The 26,460-nt window shown below is 35.9% G+C and overlaps 1 protein-coding gene across 4 annotated transcripts in view; it reads right to left on the bottom strand.

Annotated features, from left to right (window-relative positions):
• STXBP4 (syntaxin binding protein 4) overlaps positions 1 to 26,460 on the bottom strand; it is a 167,106-nt gene that overhangs the window by 134,309 nt on the left and 6,337 nt on the right. For 2 of the 4 annotated variants that reach the window (XM_064494947.1, XM_010990369.3), the window contains exons 2-7: positions 19,626 to 19,701; positions 19,040 to 19,168; positions 15,629 to 15,761; positions 5,366 to 5,472; positions 4,990 to 5,191; positions 3,567 to 3,645 (exon numbers count right to left, since the gene is read on the bottom strand). In XM_064494947.1, the coding sequence (XP_064351017.1) occupies positions 3,567 to 3,645; positions 4,990 to 5,191; positions 5,366 to 5,472; positions 15,629 to 15,761; positions 19,040 to 19,086 (568 nt within the window). In that variant the 5' untranslated portion in view covers positions 19,087 to 19,168; positions 19,626 to 19,701. Of the gene's footprint in view, positions 1 to 3,566; positions 3,646 to 4,989; positions 5,192 to 5,365; positions 5,473 to 15,628; positions 15,762 to 19,039; positions 19,169 to 19,625; positions 19,702 to 26,460 lie in introns of those variants that run through there. The other 2 variants (XM_064494946.1, XM_064494948.1) reach the window with 2 other exon arrangements.

Here is a 26,460-nt window from a genome sequence, read left to right as displayed (position 1 = left end):
CTACACATATATTTTTTTTCCTCTTAAGAGAAATTTTGTGCCAAACGGACAGTGTGGCATCAAAGATCAGCATGAGTGAAGTGGTAGGAAGACCAAACAGCAGACAAGTCACACTTCACTTTTCATTTTTAAGATCTGGCTGTGTGAGGCTTGACAATGACTTTCAGCCTGGTGCCTGACCTACCGTTAAGGCACACTAACACCAGGTGGACCCAAGCTAACCTAATTATGGTTAATTTCAGACCAAGACTAACCCTGGGCGTGAATTACTCAATTCAAGTGTAAGTGTGCAGAAGGGTTGGACAGGAGGTGAAACAGAGAGGGAGAGAAAGGGATACACACCAACGCATGCGTTCTCAGTTATGTTTTCCTACATCTAAGCATAAAAATTTGCTATATGCAACAGCGGAAATAACAGAAAATTAGCTCTTATTTGTGCTTACTTTTCAGCCAGGCAGTACACTTAAGTACTTCATGTATATAAGCTTATTAATCTTTACAATAACCACAGAGGCGTAGGTGCTATTATTTCCAGCCCAAGGATGAAGAGACCAAGGCCCCAAAAGATAAAGAAACTAGCCCAAGATCGTACAGCTAGTAGGTGACCATGTTAGGATTCTTATCTCTCGTGACCCCTGAAGCCTGTTTCTTGAATGTGTCAGTATCTTTTATCACCAGTTTTCTCATCCGCAAAGTAGGAAGAATAAAACAGACTACCCCATAGGAATTATAAGGGTAAAAAAAAAATCTTAGAAAACTAGTATGAAAACTATAAAGTACTGTTAATATTAACGCAGAGACAGAGATAAAAATTTGTTGTAAAATTATACTAACCCTGCAATTCAACAATATGTAATCATGGCTTTAACGAAACCTCACTTTCTTCTAGCCAAACTTCCCCTAAACCTTCACCTTTGAGCCAAAACCTCAGGAGGATGTGGGCATAAATCCAGCGTGCTCTGGTAACTCAAGGTAGCATGCCCTGAAAAGCCCCTACCACAGACAGCTTTCCTCATTTGCGAGGGTCATCTCTCCATTCCAGCCTCAAACTCTTTATTTGCTCCTCTCTGGGCAAGGGAGACTTTCCAAAGCATGGCTTACTATTTCCTTGGCTCTTCTCTTCCTGTGCCTCTTTTCAGGGGCAGAGGAAAGGAAATGCTTTATCAGGGCAGGATCAGAAGTATTTGAACTCTCCATGGATATTCTTCCTCATCACTAGTTTGCTTTCAGTTACGGAAGCCTGACTGCAGGAGAATTAGGGCTTGTGCTGTGGTAAAGTCATGATCGTATTTCTTCATGCAATAACTCTTTGCTGATTTCCTTAGGAATGCCTTTCTCAGGCTTCTAGCTCACTCACAAACGCACGCGTTACTCAGCTTACGGCAGTAGTAAATAACTCTGGGCTCTGAAATAAGAAATTTATATAATAGAATAGTTGCCAAAAACATACTCAAGTACAAGTGGATTTTAAACGTTCTGGACAGTTTTACACTTTGGAATGATTTTGAGATGGGAACAGGGGTAGATTTGCCTCATTAAGTTTATTTTTGTTGAGGTTGACATTAAAATTTGTTTATATTTTTTTAATAAATACTCCTTCAGCTGGCTGAAGGAGTCTAGATGTGATGGTTCAGGACCTAATTTGAGGACAGTCTATAGTTAAGTACTTCTATCAAACAAACCACAATGTATATAAGTTACCTAGATAAAATTCAGAGTTGACTTTCTTTTCCACCCAGAAACATCTAGCCCACTATATTTATGTGGAAGAAAATGGTACTGAGTCAATTCTATTTCTACTGTAGAAAAATCAAAATTCCACTTTAATTTCATTTTAATATCTACTTTATATATAGCTTACTCACTCAAATATATTTTTTACTAAAGTTAGTTACTCATTAAAATAATCACACACACATGAACAAACACACACATATATGTGTTTTCTGATCTGAATAATGAAGGTTTTTTTTAACCCCATATTTTATTTCAAAATATGCTGTTAAGTACCTCATGGAAAATATCCTAATTCCTTCATTTGAACTGAGTGTGACACACGTGACATACTCAGTAAATACTTAGTGAATAAACAAATGGCTAAAAGAGGCATTAAAGCTCAGTTACTTTAAAAATTAAAAACAAGCTACATAAATGCCTCCTCACCATTGTTTGCTTCTTTCATGTATTTTTTTTTTCTCACATAGGTTCCTAGTTTAAAATAAAAACAATTTATCAAGAGAATAGACATCAATTATGTAAAGGAAATAATACTAATAAAGTCTCTAAGAGTCAACAAAGCCCACTAAGTAAAAAGGCATATATTTATGGCTAAAGATTGCTCCTAACCCACTGGTAAATACCATTCCAAATCAGAGAAACTACTTGGATTCCATGATAAATTCCTGGTAAGTACAGAAGCTGTATGCTATGGTCTGAATGCTTCCGTCCACCCAAAATTCATATGGTGAAGTCCTAACCCTCAAAGGTCACGGTATTAGGAGTTGGGGGCCTTTGGGAGACGCTTAGACCATGATACTTAGACAAATGGGGTTCAAGTTCTTTTAAAAGAGACCCCACAGTGCTCCCTAATCCTTCCAGTACATGAGGACACAGTGGGAAGTCTGCAACCACAAGAAGGTTGTCACTCGGATCGTGCTGGCACCATGATCCTGGACTGCCAGCCTCCAGAAGTGGGAGAAAGAAATGTTTGTTGTTGGTAAGCTACTCAGTCTGTGGCATTTTGTTACAGTAGCCCAAACAGACTAAGACACTGTATGATTTATACTAACTCTTCCTTATTTTGCAGTTTTGATCTAGATAATGCTATTAAAAATCAAAATACATGAGTAAAAGCTTTGCTTTATAATTTAGATATATGTAATCAACTTTTCCTTTCTATAAGTATAGTTTTTTTTAATTGTTCTGTTTAACTTTTGGAGTTAATTTAAGGGGAGTAAATTTTTCTCGATATTTGAGAGTCAAAAAACACTTTACAGATTGATAAAAATCCTTTTCTTATGGGTAGCTTACGCAATTAATCCTTCATTGTTTTAAAAAGTTAGTAAATTATTTCATGGTAATTAAGGACCAATAATGTTGAATTCACAATACAGATATTCTTTCCAATTTATAGCTATATAATCTCTTCCAAGAAAAACAAAATATATTTCTTTTCTTAAACTACGCTGCCTTCTATAATTTCTCTGAAAGGTGCATTTAATATGCCTCACCAGAATTTCACTAAAAGGGCAAGGCAACCTAATCTTGATTTATAGAAGAGTTTTCATTATTTGGTCTCAACAGTTCATTGATTATTACAGCTTCATTGATACTGTTATGATAATGCGTCTTTTAAAATTTCAACCCTTTGTTCAGGAAAATTTCCAGTAAAAGTCATAATCTAACAGGGACCACTGCACAATACATTCATTTTGCTCGTTTATTCAATGAAGAAAAAAAGGCATAATGCACGCTCATTTAAAGTCTATTAAGTCGCACTATGTACTCCTCATTGAGAGAGTAATCGAAAAAAAATAACCGGAAAGGGGAATTAAATGTGCATTTACCTGTGTTAGACATATCTGTAGGGCTGTTGTCTGAAGAAGTAACTGGAGTCTGTTCTGTTTTCTTACAACCAGTTTTTATCTATGAAAGAAAATGAGGAACATGAAATGTCATTTTCCAAAGTAGGTCAAAGACCAGACTAGAAGCTTATGTTAACATAAAAAGAATGATTAAAGAGATTAAAGCACTGGTCCCCCAAATATGAAACCTTTAAAATTTTGGTATATTCAACTTCAAACAAAGCAAACTCGGAATTACAGGTAACAACTGCTTTCAGCTCTACCATGTCCAAAGATAACAAAATATAAGGCTATGTACCTTGTCTTTGAAAAGGTATTAGAATCCCAACTGAAAAAATATAAGATGCTGAGAGAAAATCTTAAACTGTGTCTGACTAGCATGAACCTGAAACTGAAGTTACCTTTGATGAATTTTAATTGCACTGAGTAAAAGCCTGCCTGAGTTTCCTATTTTGTTTTATAGCTAACACAGATTTGAAGAGTAAACGCTCTACTTTATAATTTTGATTTGTTAGGGCATTGCAGCAGTTAGTAAGTACAGTCATCCCTCCATATCTGCCAGTTCTGCATTTGCAGATTCAATCGACAGCAGATTGAAAGTGTTTAAAAAAAAAATTCCACAGAAGTTCCAAAAAACAGAACTTTGCTGCACAGGCAACTATTTACATAGCATTTACAAGGTATTTACAACCATTTACATAGCATTTACACTGTATTAGGTATTTTAAATAATCTAGTGATGACTTAAAAGTATACAAGAGGGTGTTTGTGGGTTATATGCAAATACTACACCATTTTATACAAGGGACTTGAGCATCCTTGGATTTTGGTATCTGCTGTGGGGGATGTGGGGAGGTCGTCCCTGAACCAGTCCCTCCACAGATATCAAGGGATGATTGTAAATGTACCGATTTTGATGTAGAAACACTCCCTACTGTGTGATTCTAGGGTGAACTGAACTCCAGCATGCACACGTGAGGGAGTAACACCCACCTACCCTGGATGATCAGGATTAGCCTCACTGTGTAGGAAAGAAGCAGAGGAACAGAAAGGAAGACTGCCTGTCTTCAGTCAAGCAGAAAACAGAAATAATAATGAATGGAGACATATCAGAGACTACCTGAAAATAGATATACAACATTCCATGTCATAGCTTTGAGTGATATGTAGATGTACCTTTGTGATGCCATTCCTGATCATGGTTTTCTAGACAGAGGATAAACTGACTTGAAAAATTACATTTACTGACAGCACAGCATGAAAATCTTAAACAGAAAAAGAACTTTCAATGAAATACCAATTTGTTAACAAACCATATGACCAAAATTATAATTCTATAGGTATGTAATAAACATAAAGACACACAGGGGATTTGTGAACTACATAAACAAAAATTGAAGATTACCTGATTTATCTGGAAGGAAGGCAAAATGGCATCTGTAGATTTGGGAGTGGATGATGTCTTTGGAACCAGTAATTCAGAGGGAGAAGAAAGAAGACTTCCATATTCTCCTGTAGCTTTTAAGAGGGATGTACACGATGGATTTTCTAAATGACTGCTGTCAGATTTTTGTCTGATGAATGCTATCTCCCAGGCAGATTCTGATCTACCATTAAAAAGAAATCACTTTATGGATACAGCAAAATTGAATTCTGAGAAAATGTTTCAAATATTATCAAAAAATACTTCTTTTAGAGTCTAGAGTACTAAGACAACTTCAATTGCTATTTTTAGGAGACATGCTAAATGACTCATCCTATGTTACAGATAGAATAGTTACCTCAATTTGGCTCTGGTAATTATGCTTTTCGCTTCTTCAAATGATACACCAATCATAGACTCCTTGTTTATTGAGACAAGTTGATCTCCTGGTTTCAAACGTCCATCCTAACAAAAATAATAACATTTTAAAAGAAACTGATTAAGGTGTTTCTTAAAAAAATTACTTCATGCAATTAAAGCAAAGCAAAGTTTTAGTAAAGAATGACTTAAATAAAACAGTAAAAAGGAAATTTTAGACAAAGAATCTCAATAGCAAAAAGTTTGACTAAAACCTGCTTTGGTAATATACATGAATGAAATGAAAACATTCACGTGTTCCTTGAATAAACTCTCACGCTAAGGAATCATGACTATATGAAGACACAGTCTGGTAATCAGGGAAAGAGACCTGTTTGAAAAGGTTGGTACTATGAGATAAATACATCTCTGACTGTGATAAAGTCTTTTATCCCACCAAACATTAAGAATATTCCACAGCCAGAATTTTTAAAAATTCAGTCAAGGATCTTAATTATATTGATTCTTAATTATACTGACATTTCTGTTCATGGTCAAACGTCTTCTTTTCCGGACCTGCTGTCTGTCCTGTGACACAGGCCCAGCTGGCTATACAGGTAGCTTTAGGCACACAACCTGCTAACAACAGCCAATTCTAACTGACTGGCTTTGTCTTTGACAAGCTCCAGCTCTGCCTATAACTGGCTTAACCGAATGAGAAAAGCACAAAAGTTTTAAGATTTAATGTATATGTTAGGCGAGTTTCTCAGTCTTCATCTGTCTTTTTTCTCAATTCAAACTGCAAAAGAAGAAAGAGCTCTCTTCATTTTCAGTTCCTAAGATGCTTCTCTATTCATCACTTGTACAAATACAGAAAGCATTATTTCTATAACTAAGGAAGAAGCAGCTATGGTTAAAAAGCATTTTCACCCTTGATGGTACATAAGTTAATTCCACAAATTCAAGGAAACAGCTTTTTAAAAGTCTTATCTACTAAGATAAATCCCTGGATAAGTGATCTTTTATCTGAACTGCATAATATATAATAATGGTGATTTATGGTTACTTTACTGCTAAGTAACAATAGTTATTTTTTAAAGACATTTACTATTATCTCTTACACCAAATACTGAGTATGCAGGAAAGCAAATAAATATAAAATATTTATGAAAAACTTCTATGGGAACATATTATCTCAAATATTGTACAATGAAAGATACTATAAATGCATAATGACCCTATGACCCTTCTGAAATAAAAACATTAAAAAAAAAATTAAGCCAAAAGGCAATTTGATTTTAAAATATATAAAATTTGAAAACTAATTTGGATTTTATAAATATGTGATTAAATACGACTAGCAAAGTCAGAAAACACACAATTGTTATATGCACAAATGATTTTTTTCTCTCCTTCCATCTGATAAATGTATGGGGAGTAAAACACAGCAGTAATGCTGGAAAAGGCTAAGCAATATGGAGAGAGTATCTACCATATGGATCCTACATGGTTCAGTAAAATGGAAGAGCTGATTTTGAAAGATTTTATAAACACAATGCTGTACTGCCCAGGCCCAAGACTTATTACAGACTTTGGTTACATGTGCATTTCAATCAACTACACTCACACTACCCTTAGATACTTATGTACAATAGCTTGCAATTTACTATGTTAATGTCAGTCTGAGGATAAGTTATTCCCTCTAGGTTAAAGTGAAATGGTAACCAAAAAAAAAGAAAAGCAAAGAAAAAAAAACCTTTCTGCCACAGGCAAAAAGATAAGGCTAATAAAAGTCAGGGAAGTATAAATAAAATTCTGGAGAGTGCTTATTTCTGGGAGGGAGAGGAGGGAGTGTAATCAGGGTAAAGCACAGAGGAAGCCTCAGTAGTAAAATTTTCGACTTCTTAAGTCAAATGGTGAACTCTAAGTGGATTCATAGGCATTCATTTTATTATGATGCTTCATAAGTTAGATATATGTTCCAATATCCTTCTGTATGTGTCAAATATTACATCATAAAAAAGAAAGAAAGAAAATTTCCATCCCCTCAAAATATAAAGAAAGGTCATGATGTTTGCCTCTACAATGTACCGAACTAGATGAATTACATTTTGGTTCTATATTCCAAAGCTGGCTTTGGAAATATCATGTAGAGATTTTTTTAAATCTAATTTAAAAATAAATAAATAAATAAAATTAAATAACTGTCATTGTTAAATCTAGCTCTAGACCATTTGGAATCTGCAAAAAAAATTTCTCATTAGAATCAGCTTAATAAGGTAGGTTATAACTGAAATTTAATGACTCTACTACTATTGACTTACGTCCTAAAGCTTGGCAACACAGTTTAGGGAAAGAAAGGGAAAAAATGAAGAAAGCCCTACAGCATTGGAGCAAAGCATTTAAAGGACTCTGACAAGGAACAAAAAGGTTCTTTTAGAATTGGGATGGTGGACAGTAAATATTAGGTTATTTTGTTTGACTCTAAATATTCTTGGTATTAAGAGTTACGTCCTTTTATCAAATTTCCTTGAAAAGGGAATATTCTACAATGATGACTGTGTCTTCTATTTGGGCAGGGGACTGATGTGGGGAAAAAGAGCACAAGGTGTGGCAAGACCCGGCTCTGACAGATCTACATTCGCACTTGAGCTCTACAACCTGCTAGGTAGATGTTCATAAACTACGAGAGAGAGGCAAGGAAGGGGGTGGGGGAGGTGCCCAACGTCATCCACAAGGAACACAGAACCAAATTCTGAACTGTCCGAGGCAGCCCCTGTTATCCGTTTATCTTACAGAAACAACAGTTGGTGGTCAGTGTTACAGAGAAGAAGCTTTCAGAAAACAGTAGGCTGACCTACTACCTCCCACGTTCTCCTTTCAGGCTACACCGTATTAGCCATACAAAGGAAAACGCTCTCAGCAAGGCAACTGAACATATCTTGTATTAAAGTACACTGTGTAGCATTTTTCAGCAAGACAAGAGTCAGAGAAGAGAAGGATGCCTCTAACTGTGGCTTCTGGTGTTTACATATATTTTTCTTTCTAAAAAGTACTCATGGTAGTTTTTTTTTTTTCTTCTTTCTTTGCCTCCTAGAATAAGATCTTAGCTGATCATGTGAATTTCTAAACCTGCTTAAAAGTCAGAACCTGCAAACTAAAACAAAGCTATTTCTGTTAAAAGTCTGGCATTCAAAGCCGCTGAATTCTGCCCCAGCTGGATTAACGTGTATGTGAAGATAGTAACTTCAGGGATATGCCGAGGCCCCTTCCACACCGTCTGGATTCTGATTCAGCACTTACTGAGCAACTGTACAACGTGACAGGCGACGTGCCAAGCACTTCCACGTGCCCAGCTTCAGCCTGGATTCTTTCATGTTGACATTTATAAAGATGTTGAAGTAATAATGTATTCTTGACCATTTAAATATTTTTGTTAAGAACTACCAACACTGTTCATTTCAGACTATGATGACCATTATACAGTTTCCTAAATAACACATTACCATATCATCAGAAACCATCTATACAGGCTGACTCTAACTCACTATTCTTAAATACTAAGGAAATGCTCCTATGAGCCTCTGTATTCCTTTCCCATACTTTCATAAACTGTCAACTGGAGGTATTCCTCTTTAAATACCACTTATTAATGAGATACAGTCAATTTGTTTAATCTCTACGAGACTTTCTTTCTTAGCTATAAGGTGGGGATAAATACCTATCACATTAGGTTGCTGGGATAATTAAATAACATATATAAAATCCTAGCACATTGTAGGTGTTAAATAAAGGTGAGCTGAATCAGAACCCCATTCTCTGTCATGGGCAATTTTCATACTGTCAGCAAATTTAATCCTGCTACTCCTCAAATTAAGAAACTTTGATGACTGCCCACTGATAGGAAAAGTTGAAACTCCTTAAATTCCCAAACCCCAGCACAACTAGCTGCCACCTACTTTTTCTATCCTCATCATCCACCTTCTCTCCTCAGCATATACGTTCTGCATTCTATCCTCAGAAAATGTTCTTTAAACCAGCAACAGTCTTTCAAACCTTAATGTGCTAACACATACCAATTCCTGTCTAGAATGCCACCACCCACCTTGCCACATCTCTGTCTGATGAACTCTCAAACTTCACAGCCAAATTCAGACATTCTCTCTGCTGTATGTTCTCCCCAGCTCCCTAGATTTACTTAATTGTTCCCTCCTCTTTGCTGCAAAAACACTTGTACTTACCTACGTTATTGCGTTTACTCTGTACTGTCCTTATTTGTTCACTTATCTCTTTTCTTCCACTAGAGCGTATTAATTCAGCAGCTCCCCAATTAGCAGTACTGATTTTTCAGTTGGCCAGAACCATGTCCTTTTCATGCTTATTTCCCTGAGCATAGTACCAGGTATAAACTAAGTCTGCAACAAATGAATAAGGCCAGGAAACAGTCCGGGGAAATTAAGGTGGCTCTAACACAAATAATGGCAAAGGAGAAAAGAAAGTGACATCTTAAAGTGAACCCTCTTGGCTGCTACTGCTTTAGAACCCACCAGTGAGACTGGTTTCTCTACCCTTTGCCATCTATCCAAAAAGCCGTGGTTCCAGTTCCAGTGGTATGCTCAGCACATCCTGAAAATAGACTTCTTCTGAAAGTTAAGTATGTTCTAACGTAATCCTTTGTGAACAGTGACTATCGTGAGTATCTATGTGTCTAATCTTTGTCTTAATCTACAAGGTTGTATCTATACAATGAGGAAAAGACAGTTTCTTCAATAACTGGTGCTGAGAAAACTGGACAGCTATCTGTAAAAGAATGAAATTAGGATATTCTCCAACACCATATACAAAAATTAACTCAAAATGGATTAAAGACCTAAATGTAAGAACAGAAACCATAAAACTCCTAGAGGAAAACAGAAGCAGAACACTCTTTGACATAAATCAGATCCCTTTCTTAGGTTAATGGAAATAAAAGCAAAAATAAACAAATGGGACCTAATCAAACTTAAAAGCTTTTGCACAGCAAAGGAAACCATAAACAAAACAAAAAGACAACCTACGGAATGGGAGAAAATACTTGCAAACAATGCAACAAGGGATTAATTTCCAAAATATACAAATAGCTCATTCAGTTTAATATAAAAAAAAAACACAAATAATCCAATCAAAAAATGGGCAGAAAACCTAAATAGACATTTCTCCAAAGACATACAGATGGCCAATAAGTACATGAAAAGATGCTCAATATCACTAATTAATAGAGAAATGGAAATCAAAACTACAATGAGGTGTCACCTCAAACTGGTCACAGTGGCTATCATTAAAAGGTCTACAAATAATAAATGCTGGAGAGAGTGTAGAGGAAAGGGAATCCTCTTACACTGTTGGTGGGAATGTAAATTAGTGCAGCCACTATGGAGAACAATATGGAAGTTCCTTTAAAAATTAAAAATAGAGTTACCTTCTGATCTAGCAATCCCACTCCTGGACATACATCCAGAAAAGACAAAAACTGTAATTTGTAAAGATACATGCACCCCAATGCTCATAGGAGCACTATTCACAATAGCCAAGACATGGAGGCAACTTAAATGTCCATTGACAGATGATTGGATAAAGAAGATGTGAGAGAGGTATATATAGATATATATATAAATCTATATATATATGGAATTTTACTCAGCCTCAAAAAAGAGTGAAATACTATTTATGGCAACGTGGATGGATTTAGAAATTATCATACTAAGTGAAGTAAGTCAGACATAGAAAGACAAATATCATATGATATGACTTGTATGGGGAAATCTAAAAAAATGATACAAAGAAACTATTTACAACACAGAAATAGACTCACAGACATAGGAAAAAAACTTATGGTTACCAAAGGGAAAGAGGAGGGAAGGGATAAATTAGGGACTTGGGATTAACAGATACATGCAGATACATATACTTATATATATATATATAATAAACAACAAGGACCTACTTATAGTACAGGGAACTATATTCAATATCTTGTAATAATCTATAATGGAAAAGAATCTGAAATATATATATATATACACACACACACACATATATAACAATTACTTTGCTGCACACCCAAACCTAATACAACTTTGTAAATCAACTATACTTCAATAAAAAAGATTTTTTTTAAGTTCTGAATTTATGCTATCTAAGGTGACATTGATTATAAGATATGACATAATTTTTATGTAATGCTAAGAGAAAAAATGCTGCTTATTACACTATGACATTTATTATAAGACCCATCTCAATTTCAGAGATGCTAGAGAGACAAAAAATATACATGTACACATACAGGTAATTTCCAATCTATATATTTGTTTTGTGTGTGTGTAAATGTGTGTGTGTACAGTCATTTCTCAGTGTCCGAAGGAGGTGGTTCCAGTATCCCTGTGGATACCAAAATCCACAGATGCTGAAGTCCCTTACAGAAAATGGTACAGTATTTGCATGTAACCTATGTCCATCCTCCGTATACTTTAAATCATCACTAGATTACTCATAATACCTAATGCAATGCAAATGCTATGTAAATAGTTGCCTGTGTGGCAAATTCAAGTTTTGCTTTTTGGAACTTTCTGGATTTTTTTTTCTGAATATTTTCAATCAGAAGTTAGTTGAATTCACAGAACTAGAACCCAAGGATTTGGAGGGCCGACTGTGTGTGTGTGTGTGTGTGTGTGTGTGTGTGTGTTTTCTAGCATCAGTAACATGAAACACACCAGGTTTGAAGAAAAAAAGTTTGACTCCCCCTTGCACTCCTTACATCATTGCAGAGAAATAAAGAAACAAACAAACATTTGAAAACTTCAAACTATTGTTCAGAATCCAAAACAAAGGGCTAAGAAGGAGGGGTACTTTGGTGTGGAGCCCAGATGGTGGCAGTGGAATGGTAAACAGGCAGATCAGCCATTCTCAGAAACATGACAGAATGACTAAAGGATCATTCATTCATTCATTCGTATTAATTGAGCAACTAATATGTGGCAAGTACCACACTGGAGACTAAGGATATTATTGTGAATAAAATCAGAGTGCTTGCACTTAAGAAATCACAGGTTATCAATGTATGATTACAAACTGAGATCAGTGATATAAAGGAAAGGAGCAGGCTCTAGGAGCACATATAGCTAAAAAAAAAAAAACTCACCTAGAATTGGGGGGATGCACAGGGAATATATCTCTTTGGAAGTGGACTTTGAATTGACACTTGGAAGTAATGGGAGGAGCTATTCTCAGTCAGAGGGAACAGCATGTAAGAGAAGAAAGAACTTGGTCCTTTCCAGGGATTAGAAGAATGTTACTCTGGGAGGCAGAGATGTACAGCCAGAGAAACAGAGGACAGAAGTCACACTACACAGAGAACTTCAGGTAAGCAGGTATCAGTAAGACGGTTCAGGAGGGAAACAGGCATGGCGCAAAGAGCAGGCTAAGCTATTGTGAGGTCTGGTAAAAACTGATGGTAGTTTAAGCGATGGAGATGGCAGTGGAGATCAGGAAGGCTGATGCTGTTAGGTCTTCTGAATTTGTGAAACTGGAAGGTGTCATTCACCAAGACTAGGAACACTAGAAGAAGGTCTGTGTGGGAAGAGATGGACAGATGAGGGTGTAGTGTGACTGCCACGAGTCCTGCCTCAGACTTGTTGAGTCTGAAATGCCTTTAAGAGATCCAAGTGGAAATCAAGCAATTGGATATGTGGGCGTGAAGGTCAAAGGAGTGTCCCAGCCAAAAAAAGCTCTAAAATTGAACACTGAGGACTCCAGACAGACATGTGATTAGGTGGTGGGATGAAAAGGGCCTTGGAGTTCCCATATTTCCTTAACTCAGTACCTAGTATACATTTGTTCTCAATCCATAGGCTATCTCTAGCTCTTAGCGCCGGGAGAATCTTCTTTCCTACCTGAACCAGAAAAACATATCAAGATGCCCCAAATTTGGACTTGAATATGTTTTTCAAAGAAACATGACATTTTGATGACTGAACCAATATTGTATTTCATATTTTCCAGGAGGAAAAACATTTTTGTGTGTGTATGAGGGTGGGAGGGAGAAGGGGCAGCTAACCATGATTAATTAAAGAAGATTCCTTCTGAGTTCCAATAACCCCCATCTATGAAGTTTGCAAATATAAATGGAATATAATATATCTACAAGCTTAAGATTGCCTATATTGTTAGTTCTGAAACAATATAATGTTAAAATAGAATTAGAGAAAGTGTGCATATGCATTAAAAAATATTAACAGTTGCTCAGTTCAGCAACTTAATAAGGATAACCTACGAGCCTGTGAGTTTCCTATTCTAGGAATATACCTACAATGCAGAAATTTTGTGCAGACTGTAAGTTTATTAACAAGCCTAACACAGTATTTAGAACACAGTAAATATTATTAAGAAAAATATTTTTAAATAGAATTGCATTAATTTGTATTTGCAGAGTAAATATGTATATCATTCTCCAGCTTGAGGAAGAATACAAAAATAAATGTAAGCATGTCAAACCTACTTACTCTTCTCTATTTTGGCAGTTTTCTTCTCTTGGACATGACCAATCCTGTCAGAGAACATTAATAATTCTGTGCTGCCCTCTAGTGGTACATATAAAATAAAGTCTATTACATGGTTTTGCTTTTTAATATCCTTTCAAACAATGAAATTCTCAGAAAATTCAACAAGAGAAAATATATATTATGGGTATAATTTCTTAGTCTGTGATCACTGACAGCAGATGAGACACCCACTACCACTGTTATAAATCTATTACTTTAACTACAAATATTTTTCATGGGTATAAAAAAGCACAAATTGATGCTTGTCTGAAAAGTAAACTCTTATCACTTGTTAAGTACCATGATCTATTACATTACATCAAGTATAATCTAAGACATACTTTAGCTATACTGAATACACACACATAAATACACACACATGCACATATATCTCACCTTTAAAACTAAAGGTTTTAGTTTAGTTTCAAAGCAGTACTAGGTATCTCAATTCTTACAAGAAAAATTTCATTTTTTTTGTTTGAATTTGTTTACATTTAGCATTTAAGTATGCTCTTATTTGGTTAAGTTAAATTCAATAGCCAAAAATTTGTATGATTATAATATCCTAAACTTACTGTATAATCCTTACAAATTGGTAAGTCTATTTGGAAGATACCTTACTCCTCAACATTTCAAAACAATTTAAGTCTATTGTTTTGGAAGTTATTTGGTTAAACTGATTCTTCTTCTACCAGGGGGGAAGAAAATCCAACTGAATAACTAAACTGCTTGTTAAATGATGTTCGGGGTGGGGCTGGGGAGTAAGGGTAGCACTATGTATTCAACCAAAACAACGAGAATAAGAAGAACAAAACTATGAACAAACTTTATAGGAGGATCCTTTCTCATGTTATACAGCTTGATATTAACAGAATATTTTATTAAATTCTTTATACCCTGTATCTCCAAAAAGGACTAGAGGCGATTTTCAACAACAGACGTATAAAATCACATTAGTAAAACAGAAATACCAAATAAAATTCAAGAGAAATAAATGAGCATGAAAATATAGTAACCAATTTGCTAACTAAGTTGCTGGTATTGTGCTTCAAGTATGGATCTGAGCTTCCTAGCAACCAGAGCAAAAAGGAACTCATGATTTATAAATTTCTCACAGTGAAGGGGAGAGTAAGGCTTCCTAATTCCTAAAAAAGGTATTTTCCAATTGTAATTCTAAATCTAATTTCTCATTTGGGCAACTAGTGAGTGACATAACAAACGCGACAAGAATTACTGCAAATTCAGAAACAAGTATTTTATTTGCTTGGTTTGTTTGTTTTGTTCTGTTTCACATTTGGGAGAGGCTAAATGAATGTAGTTTAAGTTTAAGTGATCTAACTTAACCCTAACTTTGAGCAGTGGATGGTTACCATGTCTTCAAATATAATTTCTCTCAACCAGGCTTAGGATAAAAGTTGAACAGCATATAATTCAAAATATATAACCTTTAGTTAGAGCTTGAAGTCTTCTATTTCCATATTTATTTCATATTTACTTCCTATTCATTTGCTAGGTTAAAGTTCCTTGATAGTAAAGATCTTCCAGTCCCTTTGTATTTTTCACTGAGAAATGGTCACAGTAGACATTCAGTTAATATCAAAAAATTTACTGATAAAGTAGGAAAACAAACTTCGTCACTAGTGGTTTTGTCTTTTTGGATGAAAGGTTATTTTTATTTTCATTTTTACCTTATAACAGTCTCCTCCAGGAATGATTTCCTGGATATATACCAAGGGACCTTCATTCCGGTTAATTCCTCCTAGGATCTTCAGACCAAGGCCTGTTTCCTTGGTGACTGTAATCATCTGAAAGGCAGGGTCCCTAAGATAAAGTAAATTAGCATGCACAGGTTAGCCTAGAGATGGGAAACTACTTTTTCTTTACTTGTTAAATCAAACGCTTAGATCTTGACAACTCAGAATACTCAGCACACACTAGCAACTACATCTTTTAAAAAGTATGGAGCTACAAAAGCAATCAAATGAATATTCCTACTTATATTTTTAATTTCTCTATAAAACAACCAAACAATAAAAGAAATTACTGCAATAATGCTTACTTCTTTGGAGTAGAAGAAAAATACTCTTAAAAATATTATTTAAATAAATTTAACGATTTATTAAAGGTGACTGAAGAGATCTGCGTTTAGCTGATTTTTTGACTACACTGAAGGATTCCAAAACTAAATACTTCAATGAATTAGGCAAGTGACTTTTAAAGACATGTTTGTGGCCATTTAAAGCAAAATAAATATGATCGTCATTTGAATCTCAAACGAACAAAAAAACTCAGTTTATTCCTTAATTTAGATAGAGTATTTTCCTGGCACAAAACACTTGTTCCAGCTGTAGTTTCTGCCAAACATAAAAGTGATACCATTAGGAAAGAAGGAACTGTTTAAAAGAATTCTGCAGAGGATATCCTCCCTACCCTAGTTGTGTTTCTGCACACTAGTCAGAGCAGAGACTTTTACTGGTCCAAGAAAACGTGAACAAAGTTTGAAATAAAGCTCACGGTTATCTGCTTACTTATGATGTATTGGGTATTGTGTCCTCATTTTTCTAAAAGAACCAAAATCCGGGAAGGTTAACTTGGTGACCCAAGGGTACAGAACTAGAGAACAGCTATGCAAGGCGAGTCTGGCTTACTCCAGAGGCAAAATGTGGTCTAAGATCTGCCTCAACAGTATCTTACAGCCATTGTTGAAAACAGGACTTCCAGCTGTCTTCAAACATGCTAAAAAATGGAAACCGCAGTCAAAAAAGTCACTTCATATCTTACATATGACTACAGCTTTTAGAAAAAGCTTTCTTAGCTTCTGCCACAGAAATTCATCTCTACCTTTAAAAAAAAAAACTTGTATTCAAAAGTTAAATGATAAAAAAAAAAACTTACAAAACTCTTCTGTTCTTGAATATTTTGCTCTTTAGATAAGACGTCCTTTAGAGTTGCATTATATTGAATTCAGCTCTAAGGTTGGATGGCCTATCTGGTTACTAGGGCAATAGCTAATTAGGGGAAAAGGCAGAAAATGTTCTACTGACAGATTGCAGCCCATTCTTGATGGAGATTAAGCTGCATGGACATAAAGAAGTGAAGCCCTAGAGATGGCAGAGATGAAGGAGAGAGGAGACTGAGGTCCTCATTATACCATAAGGTACCCCCAATAGCCTCTTAAACCCTCTAAATGTGAGTTGCCTTCAATGGGGACACACATGACCTCCAGCATACATTATGGTTTCAGCAAAGGACCCCTCCTTTTCTAATCCCAATGAGTATCTATTATTAACACAATAGCATATTTACTTGCTAGGACCTTACACTTTAAAATTCCCTTATTGTTAAGAATTTATACCACTTTCTTTCTTTTTTTTTTTTTGCTATTAAAAATAGTTCTGTTGCTCAACTGTAATCATAACAAGAGAATTAGAAGTTAAAATCAGGCAGAGATACTGCTCTTCACCTATCTGATACAAATTAATTTAAAACTTTGACAATAAATGGCAGGACTATAGGAAAGAGGTACTTTTGTACATTGTTGGGAATGCAAAACAGCATAACCCCTAAAGAGGGAATTTGGTAATCTCTAACTTCACCCTCTGATCCAACAGTTCCATTTCTAGGAATCTATCTCAGAGGTACTCTGGCAAAAAATACAAAATGACTTGTATACTAGGTTATTCATTTGGCATAATTTATAATCACCAAAAACTGCAAACAATTCAAATGCTCATCAATAAGGCACTGGCTGAATAAATTATGGTACCTTAAGAACAGACCACTCTACAGTTACAACAAGGCACAAGGAAGATCTTTATAAACTGATATGAAATGATCACTAAGATATAATTTTAATATGCTACCTTTTTGTTAAGAATGCACTGGCAAGCGGAGCCTGGGAGCTGGATCCTGGGTGTTTTGGGACATCCTGCCTCAGTCATATGCTTATTTCTCATGGGCTTGGTTTTGCCCTAAGTGATTGGATAAAAACACAAAGTAATGCTGCTCAGCCTCAATGCATGGAGCCCTGTGGATGGAGCTCTTTACCTATCACACGGCTGGCCCTGGCTTGTGCCCCTGGGAGGCTGGAGCTTTCCAGTGCTCCCAGGAGAAGGCGTCAGAGAAAGATACCTTGAGTATAACAGAACTGACACCCTTCTCCAGGGAAGATCTTTAAAACTGAGCCAATGGGCTGTTTACTATGTAAGCAAGAGTAGAAGACTGTCTAATGTATAGTGGAACTTTATACAGCATAAATAGTAGCTTTGAGAAAAAAGTAATTATATTTATACATATATACACACACATATATAAATACCAACACACATACATATAACATACATGTATATTTATATGTATATGTATTTGCTTATGCAAAAAGAAGCACTGAAAAAGAGCAAGGGATAAAGATGGTTATGCTCAGGAGGAATGAGGGCATAGAGTGAAGGACAAGAATGAAAACAAGACTTCTCTGAACACACCTTGATATATGTGTTACTTTTTGCAAAACAGCCACCAGCTCTTCCCATCTCTGTCCACATGCCCGTTGGAATGTGACTTCACTACTTCTTCCCTTAAAATGTAAAGTCTCTACCTCAAGAACTTGAATTTGGACTTGGTTATCTGAATTGCTTCAGGCAATGATGCATCAACAAATGTGAGGGAGACAGAGACTCATAAAACGTTTGTGCTTGTCGCTGGGAAGCACTCAGCCACCAAGTCAAAAAGCCTGAGCTGGCTGCCTGGAGGATGAGGTCCACAGAGACCTCAGCCATCCAGCCTTCCCAGACGAGGGAACATGGAACAAGGCCAGCCTACATCATCCGGTGTGGACCAGAAAAAATGCCCACAGAATCATGAGAAAGAATAGATCAAATTTTTAAAAGGAATCTCTATAAATAATTCTAGAAGAGAATGCAAAATTTTACCTATACAATGATTTATAGTGAAAGGTAACTACTGATAAACTTTCTCGTTACCACTATCTTAGACCACAGGTAGTTTTAACCGTATAAAACTTTTCACGAAATGCTCACTAACAGTCTACATATTTTAAACTATGATAGTTCAAAACATATTAAATTTAATTTCACAATTACTTTTCAAGCAGACCGGATGATACTACAGCAGATGTATATTTATTCATGCTTTTCACCACCACTGTCGTCTTGGATCTAACAGCTGTGTAAATGAAGCTCTTGATGAAGGATCTATAAATTCTTCTCTTCCTAGGATTGGAGGAGAAAATAAATTGTCATGTCTTAGGACAGTCAAATTTGATTTCAATTTTGCATATGCTTGGCATGTAAACAATATGTGTCTGTTTGTAGATGACGGATATATTTTATATATTTTGGGCTATGGAATTTAGGCATTGCTGATAATATCTGAGAAATGTAAAGACAGTTCTGTCGGTAGATAGCTAGACAGAACTATAGGACTGTATCTCTATGATGGATATCTATAGCTATAAAAAAATCTGCATTTCTAGCAGAAGTGAGGCATACAATTAAGCTCTAGGTCACTATTACAGCTTCTACCATTAGTAAGCTTAAAAACCACACAGTAATAAAAGACTAAGGAAAACATCTCTTGTGAGCACAAGGCTAGGAAGTTTATAGTCAGAATGTCTGCAAAATAATCATACAATACACTCTCAAAGAAAACAAATTCCTATTGTCTCACCAATTATCTTGAGGGACTTCCTGCAGATCCTAAATTACTCTGGCCATATTATTCCACAAGCTTCTTAAATTCTTTCCTATAAAAAGAAAAAAAATATTATTTTAATATCTCATACAGCTTCACTGTGAAAATTACAGAGACTAGTGCAGTTTCATTTAATTAAAAAAAAACTATATTTGAACAGAGATTTATCAACTCTGCATAAGAAAAATGAACGAAGCACAGAATTTGGAGTTGAAAAAGAGATTAGGGTCATTTGGCACAACAACCGTCTTCCTAAAGAAATGAGTGGCCAGACCCAGAAAGATTGTGTATTAACCCCACACAAATGAGAGACGGTCAGCAGTGCTTTCCCAGCTAAAACTCAGGCTTCAGGGCCCACAGCACGCACCCGGACATCAGACAGACCCACACTCCAACTTGAGCTTCTAGGCTTCTCCAAGCCTGTTTCTTCACAGGTTCAGTTGGTAGTAGTTGGTTTTACAAATGGAAACACATGTCAAAACTTACCAAACTGCCTCACTATAAATATGTGCTGTTTGTTATAAATCAATTATACCCTAGTAAAGTTAATTTTTTAAAAAAAAAATCCAAATTTCAGTTAAACATGGCAGCTTGACTTTGGCATGTATCTACTTTTCTTCCAAAGCGCCCACTAATATAAAAGGGTTACAAACAGTATAAACTCATAATGTTGAAGAAAAAAGTGGAAGAAGAGCCCTAAGATGAAAATTTTCAACAAATTTCTGGAAGACAAAAAGTAGATGGTAGGGTGATAACTGATAAAAGAGGGCTGAAGAAGCTGAGAGCTTCGTGAACATTTTTAAGTTTGAGCACACATACAGAAATTGGTAACATCTGTATGGAGTAGCAGGGTAAACAGAGGTGGCATGCTCCACCTCTAAGAAGCCAAGGAGAAGTCACTAACTCAGCACACTGTAACCGATTCACCCTCCAAAACAGCTGGAGTGGTGGAGGAATCGATCTTGCAGAATCCCAGAGGGGTTGAGGATTCAGAAACTCAAAGTTCTAGGGAGAGAAAAATTGAGGCAGACAACTAAAATCAAGGGGATTAACCCATTTCTTCTCCAACCACTGTATGTGAAAGAAACCATCGACTCTTTTGTAAATAAACTGAATGGACCCTGAAGAAAAAGCCAACTACCTTCTGGGTGCCTAATACAGGATTGTTTCACCTGCCTGGGTGTTAAAACCCAGCTTCAACTTTCACAGCTCCTGTGGTAACAAGCAATGGAAGCAGTGGGGGCACACGGATCAGCGGGGGCAGGGAAGCGAGGCTGCTAACAACACCACTGCCAGCAGGAAAATTCCAGCGGCCAGGAAGCAGGAAGGTGATCAGTGCCCTGTGGAGAACAGAGAGGCGACTGAGGGAAGAGCTTAAAATCCCAGGGCTTTGACAGAATAATGACTCAGAGTCAACAGTGGCTGCAGTGGTCCATGAGACTAATTCAGCCATGAAAGAGAGTTCAATCCTAGAAGTTTTCATAAGTTCATTATAGACTGTTTGAATAATACATGCATGCAGCAGATTACCAAGCCTCAAGGAGGAAGTTTGGATGTAACAATAATAATAGCAAGCGCCATTTATTGGCACCACATCTCACACACTGTGCTAATTAGAAATACGTGGTGCCGATAAATGATAGTTGCTATTATTGTGAAAAAATGAAATCAAAAGAAAAATCAAACATACTTATTTTATTTAACATCATGGAAAATGCATTGGACATAAGTTAAAAAAAAAAAAAAAGCTGAGTTCAAAATGGCAATACTGCTATAGGCTGGCCACAAAGCCTTAGAAAAGATACCTAACCTCTTGGCATCTCTTCGTATTAAGGTAGGAATAGTAACACTTAGCTCAAAGGGCTGCAGTGAGGACTGAGGGACATGTAAGAAATTGAGCAGTCTTCACAGTGTTACCAAAGTGAGTAAGATCCCCATTTAGTTGTGATTTAACTGAGCATGGGGTCCCCAGGTCATGGAACATATCAAAATCTAAAGGGTGTGTCACTGTCAAATTCCACAGGAGACTCCATATACATGTCATACTTAATAAGGCATTTAAATTTTTTTCTGTTCTAAAATATTAAAATGAAACTTAGGTTTTAAAATTATTCCATTCACCTAACTAACATGCCTGACAGTGTCCTAAGTGCTAGGATAAAAAGCAAAGAGTCTATCCTCAGAGACAGTCAAACAGGTCTCAGCGGGTGCTCTGCCAGTAGTAAGCCCAGGGCGCTGGGGGCGTAGGGAAAGGCCGCCTAGCCCAGGAGTCCTCACCAATAGAGCCAGGCACCCCAGGAGAGAATTTTATGCTCAGAAAAGCCCCCAAAGGCAGGTATTATTAACCCATTTCATGTAAAAGAAAATCAGTTAATGGAGAAGCTATGTGATTTGTCCATGGCCACCACGCTAAATAGTTATAAAGTGGAATTTGAATCCAGTTCTGCCTGGTTTCAAATGCAAGCGTTTTCCAGTACAGCATGCTGGGAAATTAATTTATGTGGAAAAATGTCATTCTCCAAAAAAGTAGAATGAGAGAGTGTTAACAGGAGTGATATGCTGTCTCTCTCCTATGAAAATACTATTGATTGAACTTTTTTACAATAGCAGAAATAGGCCTAATCCTATCCATCCAAATAGCAGGGTTTGTTTTTTTTTTTTCCTCCAAATGAACAAAGTATCCATGGTCATATCCTTAAAAATCAAAAAATGCCTTTTCCTTCCCTGTCCTTTGCTTGATTCCTACTCCTTCCTTTGCACAAGCAAGCAGGGCCCTTAACCAATAGGGGTTCATCCACCCCACCCCCGAAACCTCAAAGTGTTAATGAATGATTCAGAAAGAAAACATCCTATTCTTTTCCTAAAAACATGCCCATTCAGAAAAAATACTTTTTCTAGTTTGGTGACTCATAAGGGGGAAAAGGTTAGGTCAGCAAAAACAGAGAGAGTGGATCACTGGGGGAAAAAATCTTGTTTTACGAGATGAATTTATTCCAAAAAACTTTCGAACTTTATTTTGATACATAACTCTCTGATGATCACATTAAAAGTTTTCATGCCATATAATTAAAAGTTTCATCAGACAAAAACCTGCCTATCATGCATCTGATGTTTGAATAACAGACTTAATAATTTATATTCTGAGACGTAACATTACTCTCTAAAATTTGTTCTTTTTACTAGACCAAAAATAGAGAAAATAAAAGGTAAAGGGATAAAAACACCTGACAAATGTTGGTAAATGCTAACTGGATGAAATTACCATAATGCCCTATGAAATATTATTATCTTTTAATTTTAAAAAATAGCTAATACATTCCAATGGGGATATATATAATCACAATATATATCCATCTTATCTACCCTCCACACCATTTCTACACACTTAGGTACTCACTCTTTTAGTTTCTTGTGATTCCTTTTAATTCTTTTACATACAAATAAACAAATATGAAGAAATATTCTGATTCCTTGACTTTTAACATGGAAAGTAGCTACAATTAGGCACAAAGCATCCAGCTGTTCAGGCTGTGGTCTAGACAACCCCTAAGGGTTTGGGTCATACAGACTCTGATGTGAACAGGTCACTCTGATGTGTGTGTGTGTGTGGTAACCCTGCATTCTACATGCACTACTGTGCAACCTGTGTTTTTTTTAAATTAACTTGGAATTCCTTTCGTATTTTTACATAGCATACTAATTCTTTACATTTTTCACAGCTGTATGATATTCCATTTTATGGGTGGACCATATTTATTTACTCCTTTATTGATAGATATGTAAGTTGCTTCCTTTTTTTTTTGCTATAATGAATCTTTATATGCATAGGTCACATTACACATGTACAAATGTATCTGTAAGATAAATTTACAAAAATCAGAGTTTGTGTACACTTGCTATTTTCACAGAAAATGCCAAACTGCCCTTAGTTGGGGTTGTATTATTTACCATCCCATCAATAATAGTGTTTGTTACTCTAAGTTTCACCAACATAATATACTACATCACTTAGATTTTTGACAGTTTTATTGATGAAAATGATATCAGTGTAGTCTGAGTGAGGCTGAGCATTTTTTTTAATGTTTTCAGAACATTTTATGTGAACTGTGTTTTCAAATCTTTTAACAGTTTTTCAATTGTTGACTTTTTTCTGTCTAGGTTCTAGTTATTAAGTCCTAGGGAGATTATTCCTCTGTTTGCACTAAGAATTGTAAATATATATTCCTCCTTTTGTTTTTAGCTACAGAGTTTTTGGTTATGAAAAAGTTTGTGGCTAAATTTATCTTTTCTTTTATGATTTTTGATATAAGTCAAATGAAAGTTGTTCCCCACTCCAAAGTTACAAAGAACTTTCATATTTTCTTGTAGCAATTTTACAGTTTTATTCTAAAATCTTTGATCCATTTTGAATCCACTTAGTTTATGGTACGAGGTACAGATCTCTTTTATTTATTCCCCCCAAGATCACTCGGTTCTCTCAATCACATTTATTAAATAAACCTCCTTTCCCCATGATTTGAAATGTAAACTTTATCATACACCAAATCTCGTGGGTATTTGGGTCTACCACTGTAGTTTTTTTTTTTTTTTCCTTTTTTGGGGAGTGGGGGAGGTAATTAGGTTTGTTTATTTTAAAGGAGGTACTGGGGATTGAACACAGGACCTTGTGCATACTAGGCATGCACTCTTCCACTGAGCTATATACCTTCCCACCGCCACACTGTACTTTTTATTCTGACCCATTTGTTAGTCTATGTATTCATGTATCAACACTATTCTTTTCTTTTATTTAATTGAAGTACAGTCAGTGGCAATGTGTCAATTTCTGGTGTACTGCACAATGTCTCAGTCATGCATATACATATGTATATTCATTTTCATATTCTTTTTCATTAAAGGTTATTACAAGATATTGAACATTGTCCCTTGTGCTATACAGAAGAAACTTTTTAAAAATCTATTTTTATACATAGCAACACTATTCTATTTTAATGATGGAGGCTTCATAATACGTTTTTATATCTGGTAAGACTAATCCCCCCTCATTGCTCTTATTCAGCCAAGTTTCCTCGGCTATTTTGGCTTATTTTTATACATTAATATCTAAATCTCCTTATCTTGTTTTAAAAGAAAAGCTAAAGGTTGGAGAACCATGTTAAATTTACAAATTGATTGAGCAAGTACTAGTATTTATCTTTTTGATGTTGAGTTTTCCTGTCAAAGGAGTTGGTACAGTTTTCCATTTGTTCAAGTTTTCCATACAGGTTTTACACATTTCTTATTTATTTAATTCCTAGGCATTTTAACACTTTTTTTTTTTTTTGCTATTAATTTAATGCCTTTTAAAACTCCTGTTATTTTGTAAAGAATAAAAACTGTTTTTGGAAAGCCCAGTAGTATCTTCTAGAAAACAATTTCTTTCACCCCAAATTCTACCATATCACTTAATGTCTTTATTTTTTAATGTTACTAATAAACTAGGTGAAGGATAAACAGGCACAATTCATGTTAGATTTGGGCTGAAAATTCTGTAACAATATGTTGGTTTATATCCAAGTGCATCTTATTTAACACTTTGGTACATATGCAGGGCTTATAGACAATTAATTAGAATACTTATTGAGCTATTATTACAAAGAACAAAGATTAAAATAATACTTCTGGAATAGACTCATAAAAGCTGTATAAGCAAAGCCTACTTCCCATCCTCCCTTGACAAGATGTTTTTATTCTTACTTCAAAGTTCTTTTTTTTTTTTTTGAGGGGGGAGGTAATTAGGCTTATTTATTTATTTATTGGAGATACTGCAGATTGAACCCAGGACCTTGTGCCTGCCAAGCATGCACTCTACAGTTGAGCTATACCCTCCCACCCTACTTCAAAGCTGTTAACAAGCTATGTTGCCAAGTAACACTAATGTCTTTTATTTGTTCCTCTAAAGTGAAAAGATTACCAGAAGGAAGGGGACAAAGGACAAGGTGTGGTAACAGCGGAGGAGATATTTTCTGGCTAATACTGGTCTCTCCCCTCTGCCCTCCTCCTCTCCTATCTTCCTCCTCCTACTCCATTATTATCATCATCACCATTTTAAAAAGCTCAGGAGAAAGGTACTTTGTCAGAAGCTAATGACATCACATACATCTAACTGTCTCTGAGGACTCATCAGATATTTTCAGTCAAGTGATTGGGGATCTTTAGTTCACTATTGAGTATGAGAGCTTATGTTATTAGAGAGGGGAAAAAAAGGAAAAAAAAAAAAGGCACTCAAAGGAGGCTTTTTCTTAGGAGAGAGAACTCACTGTTAGCCCCTCCAAGGGCATGAAGTAGAGATCTGTTTTTTCAGGTTCACACACTACATAAAGTAACCAGGATCCAGATAGAGCAATTAGGACATGTAGGGCTTTCCTTGATTTTACGTTCAAACAGGAGGATTTGGCTGAGGTCAGAAATTATCTAAGGAAGTTAGGTAGGTATGGCTTTTAGTACCTGTAAAATATCCTTCCCCCGAAAGTAAAACTTTGGCACACTTAATAAACAATTATGAACAGTAAGAAAAGTGGATTAGGAAAAGTGAGAGAGCAAAAACATCCTACTGAGGGCACTTGGGGAGACAGGACATCAGGAAAGGTGGGAAATCCAATCCAGTTGGTCTATAGAAGCAGGACACCGTGTCCCTTCACAACGCTATGGGTGGCAAGCGGTGATCCAACAACAGTTCACGGACATCATCACAGATTAGTTAATGATGACGAAACTTCAGAAACCACCTAAACATGTAAAAAGTGGTAGCTGGTGAGATACCTAACAGTAT

The sequence above is a fragment of the Camelus dromedarius genome, chromosome 16 (assembly GCF_036321535.1).
Source record: "Camelus dromedarius isolate mCamDro1 chromosome 16, mCamDro1.pat, whole genome shotgun sequence".
In the NCBI taxonomy this organism is placed as follows: domain Eukaryota; kingdom Metazoa; phylum Chordata; class Mammalia; order Artiodactyla; family Camelidae; genus Camelus; species Camelus dromedarius.
The sequence above is the reverse complement of the archived record's forward strand: the minus strand, read 5'-3'. Positions and strand labels throughout refer to the sequence as shown.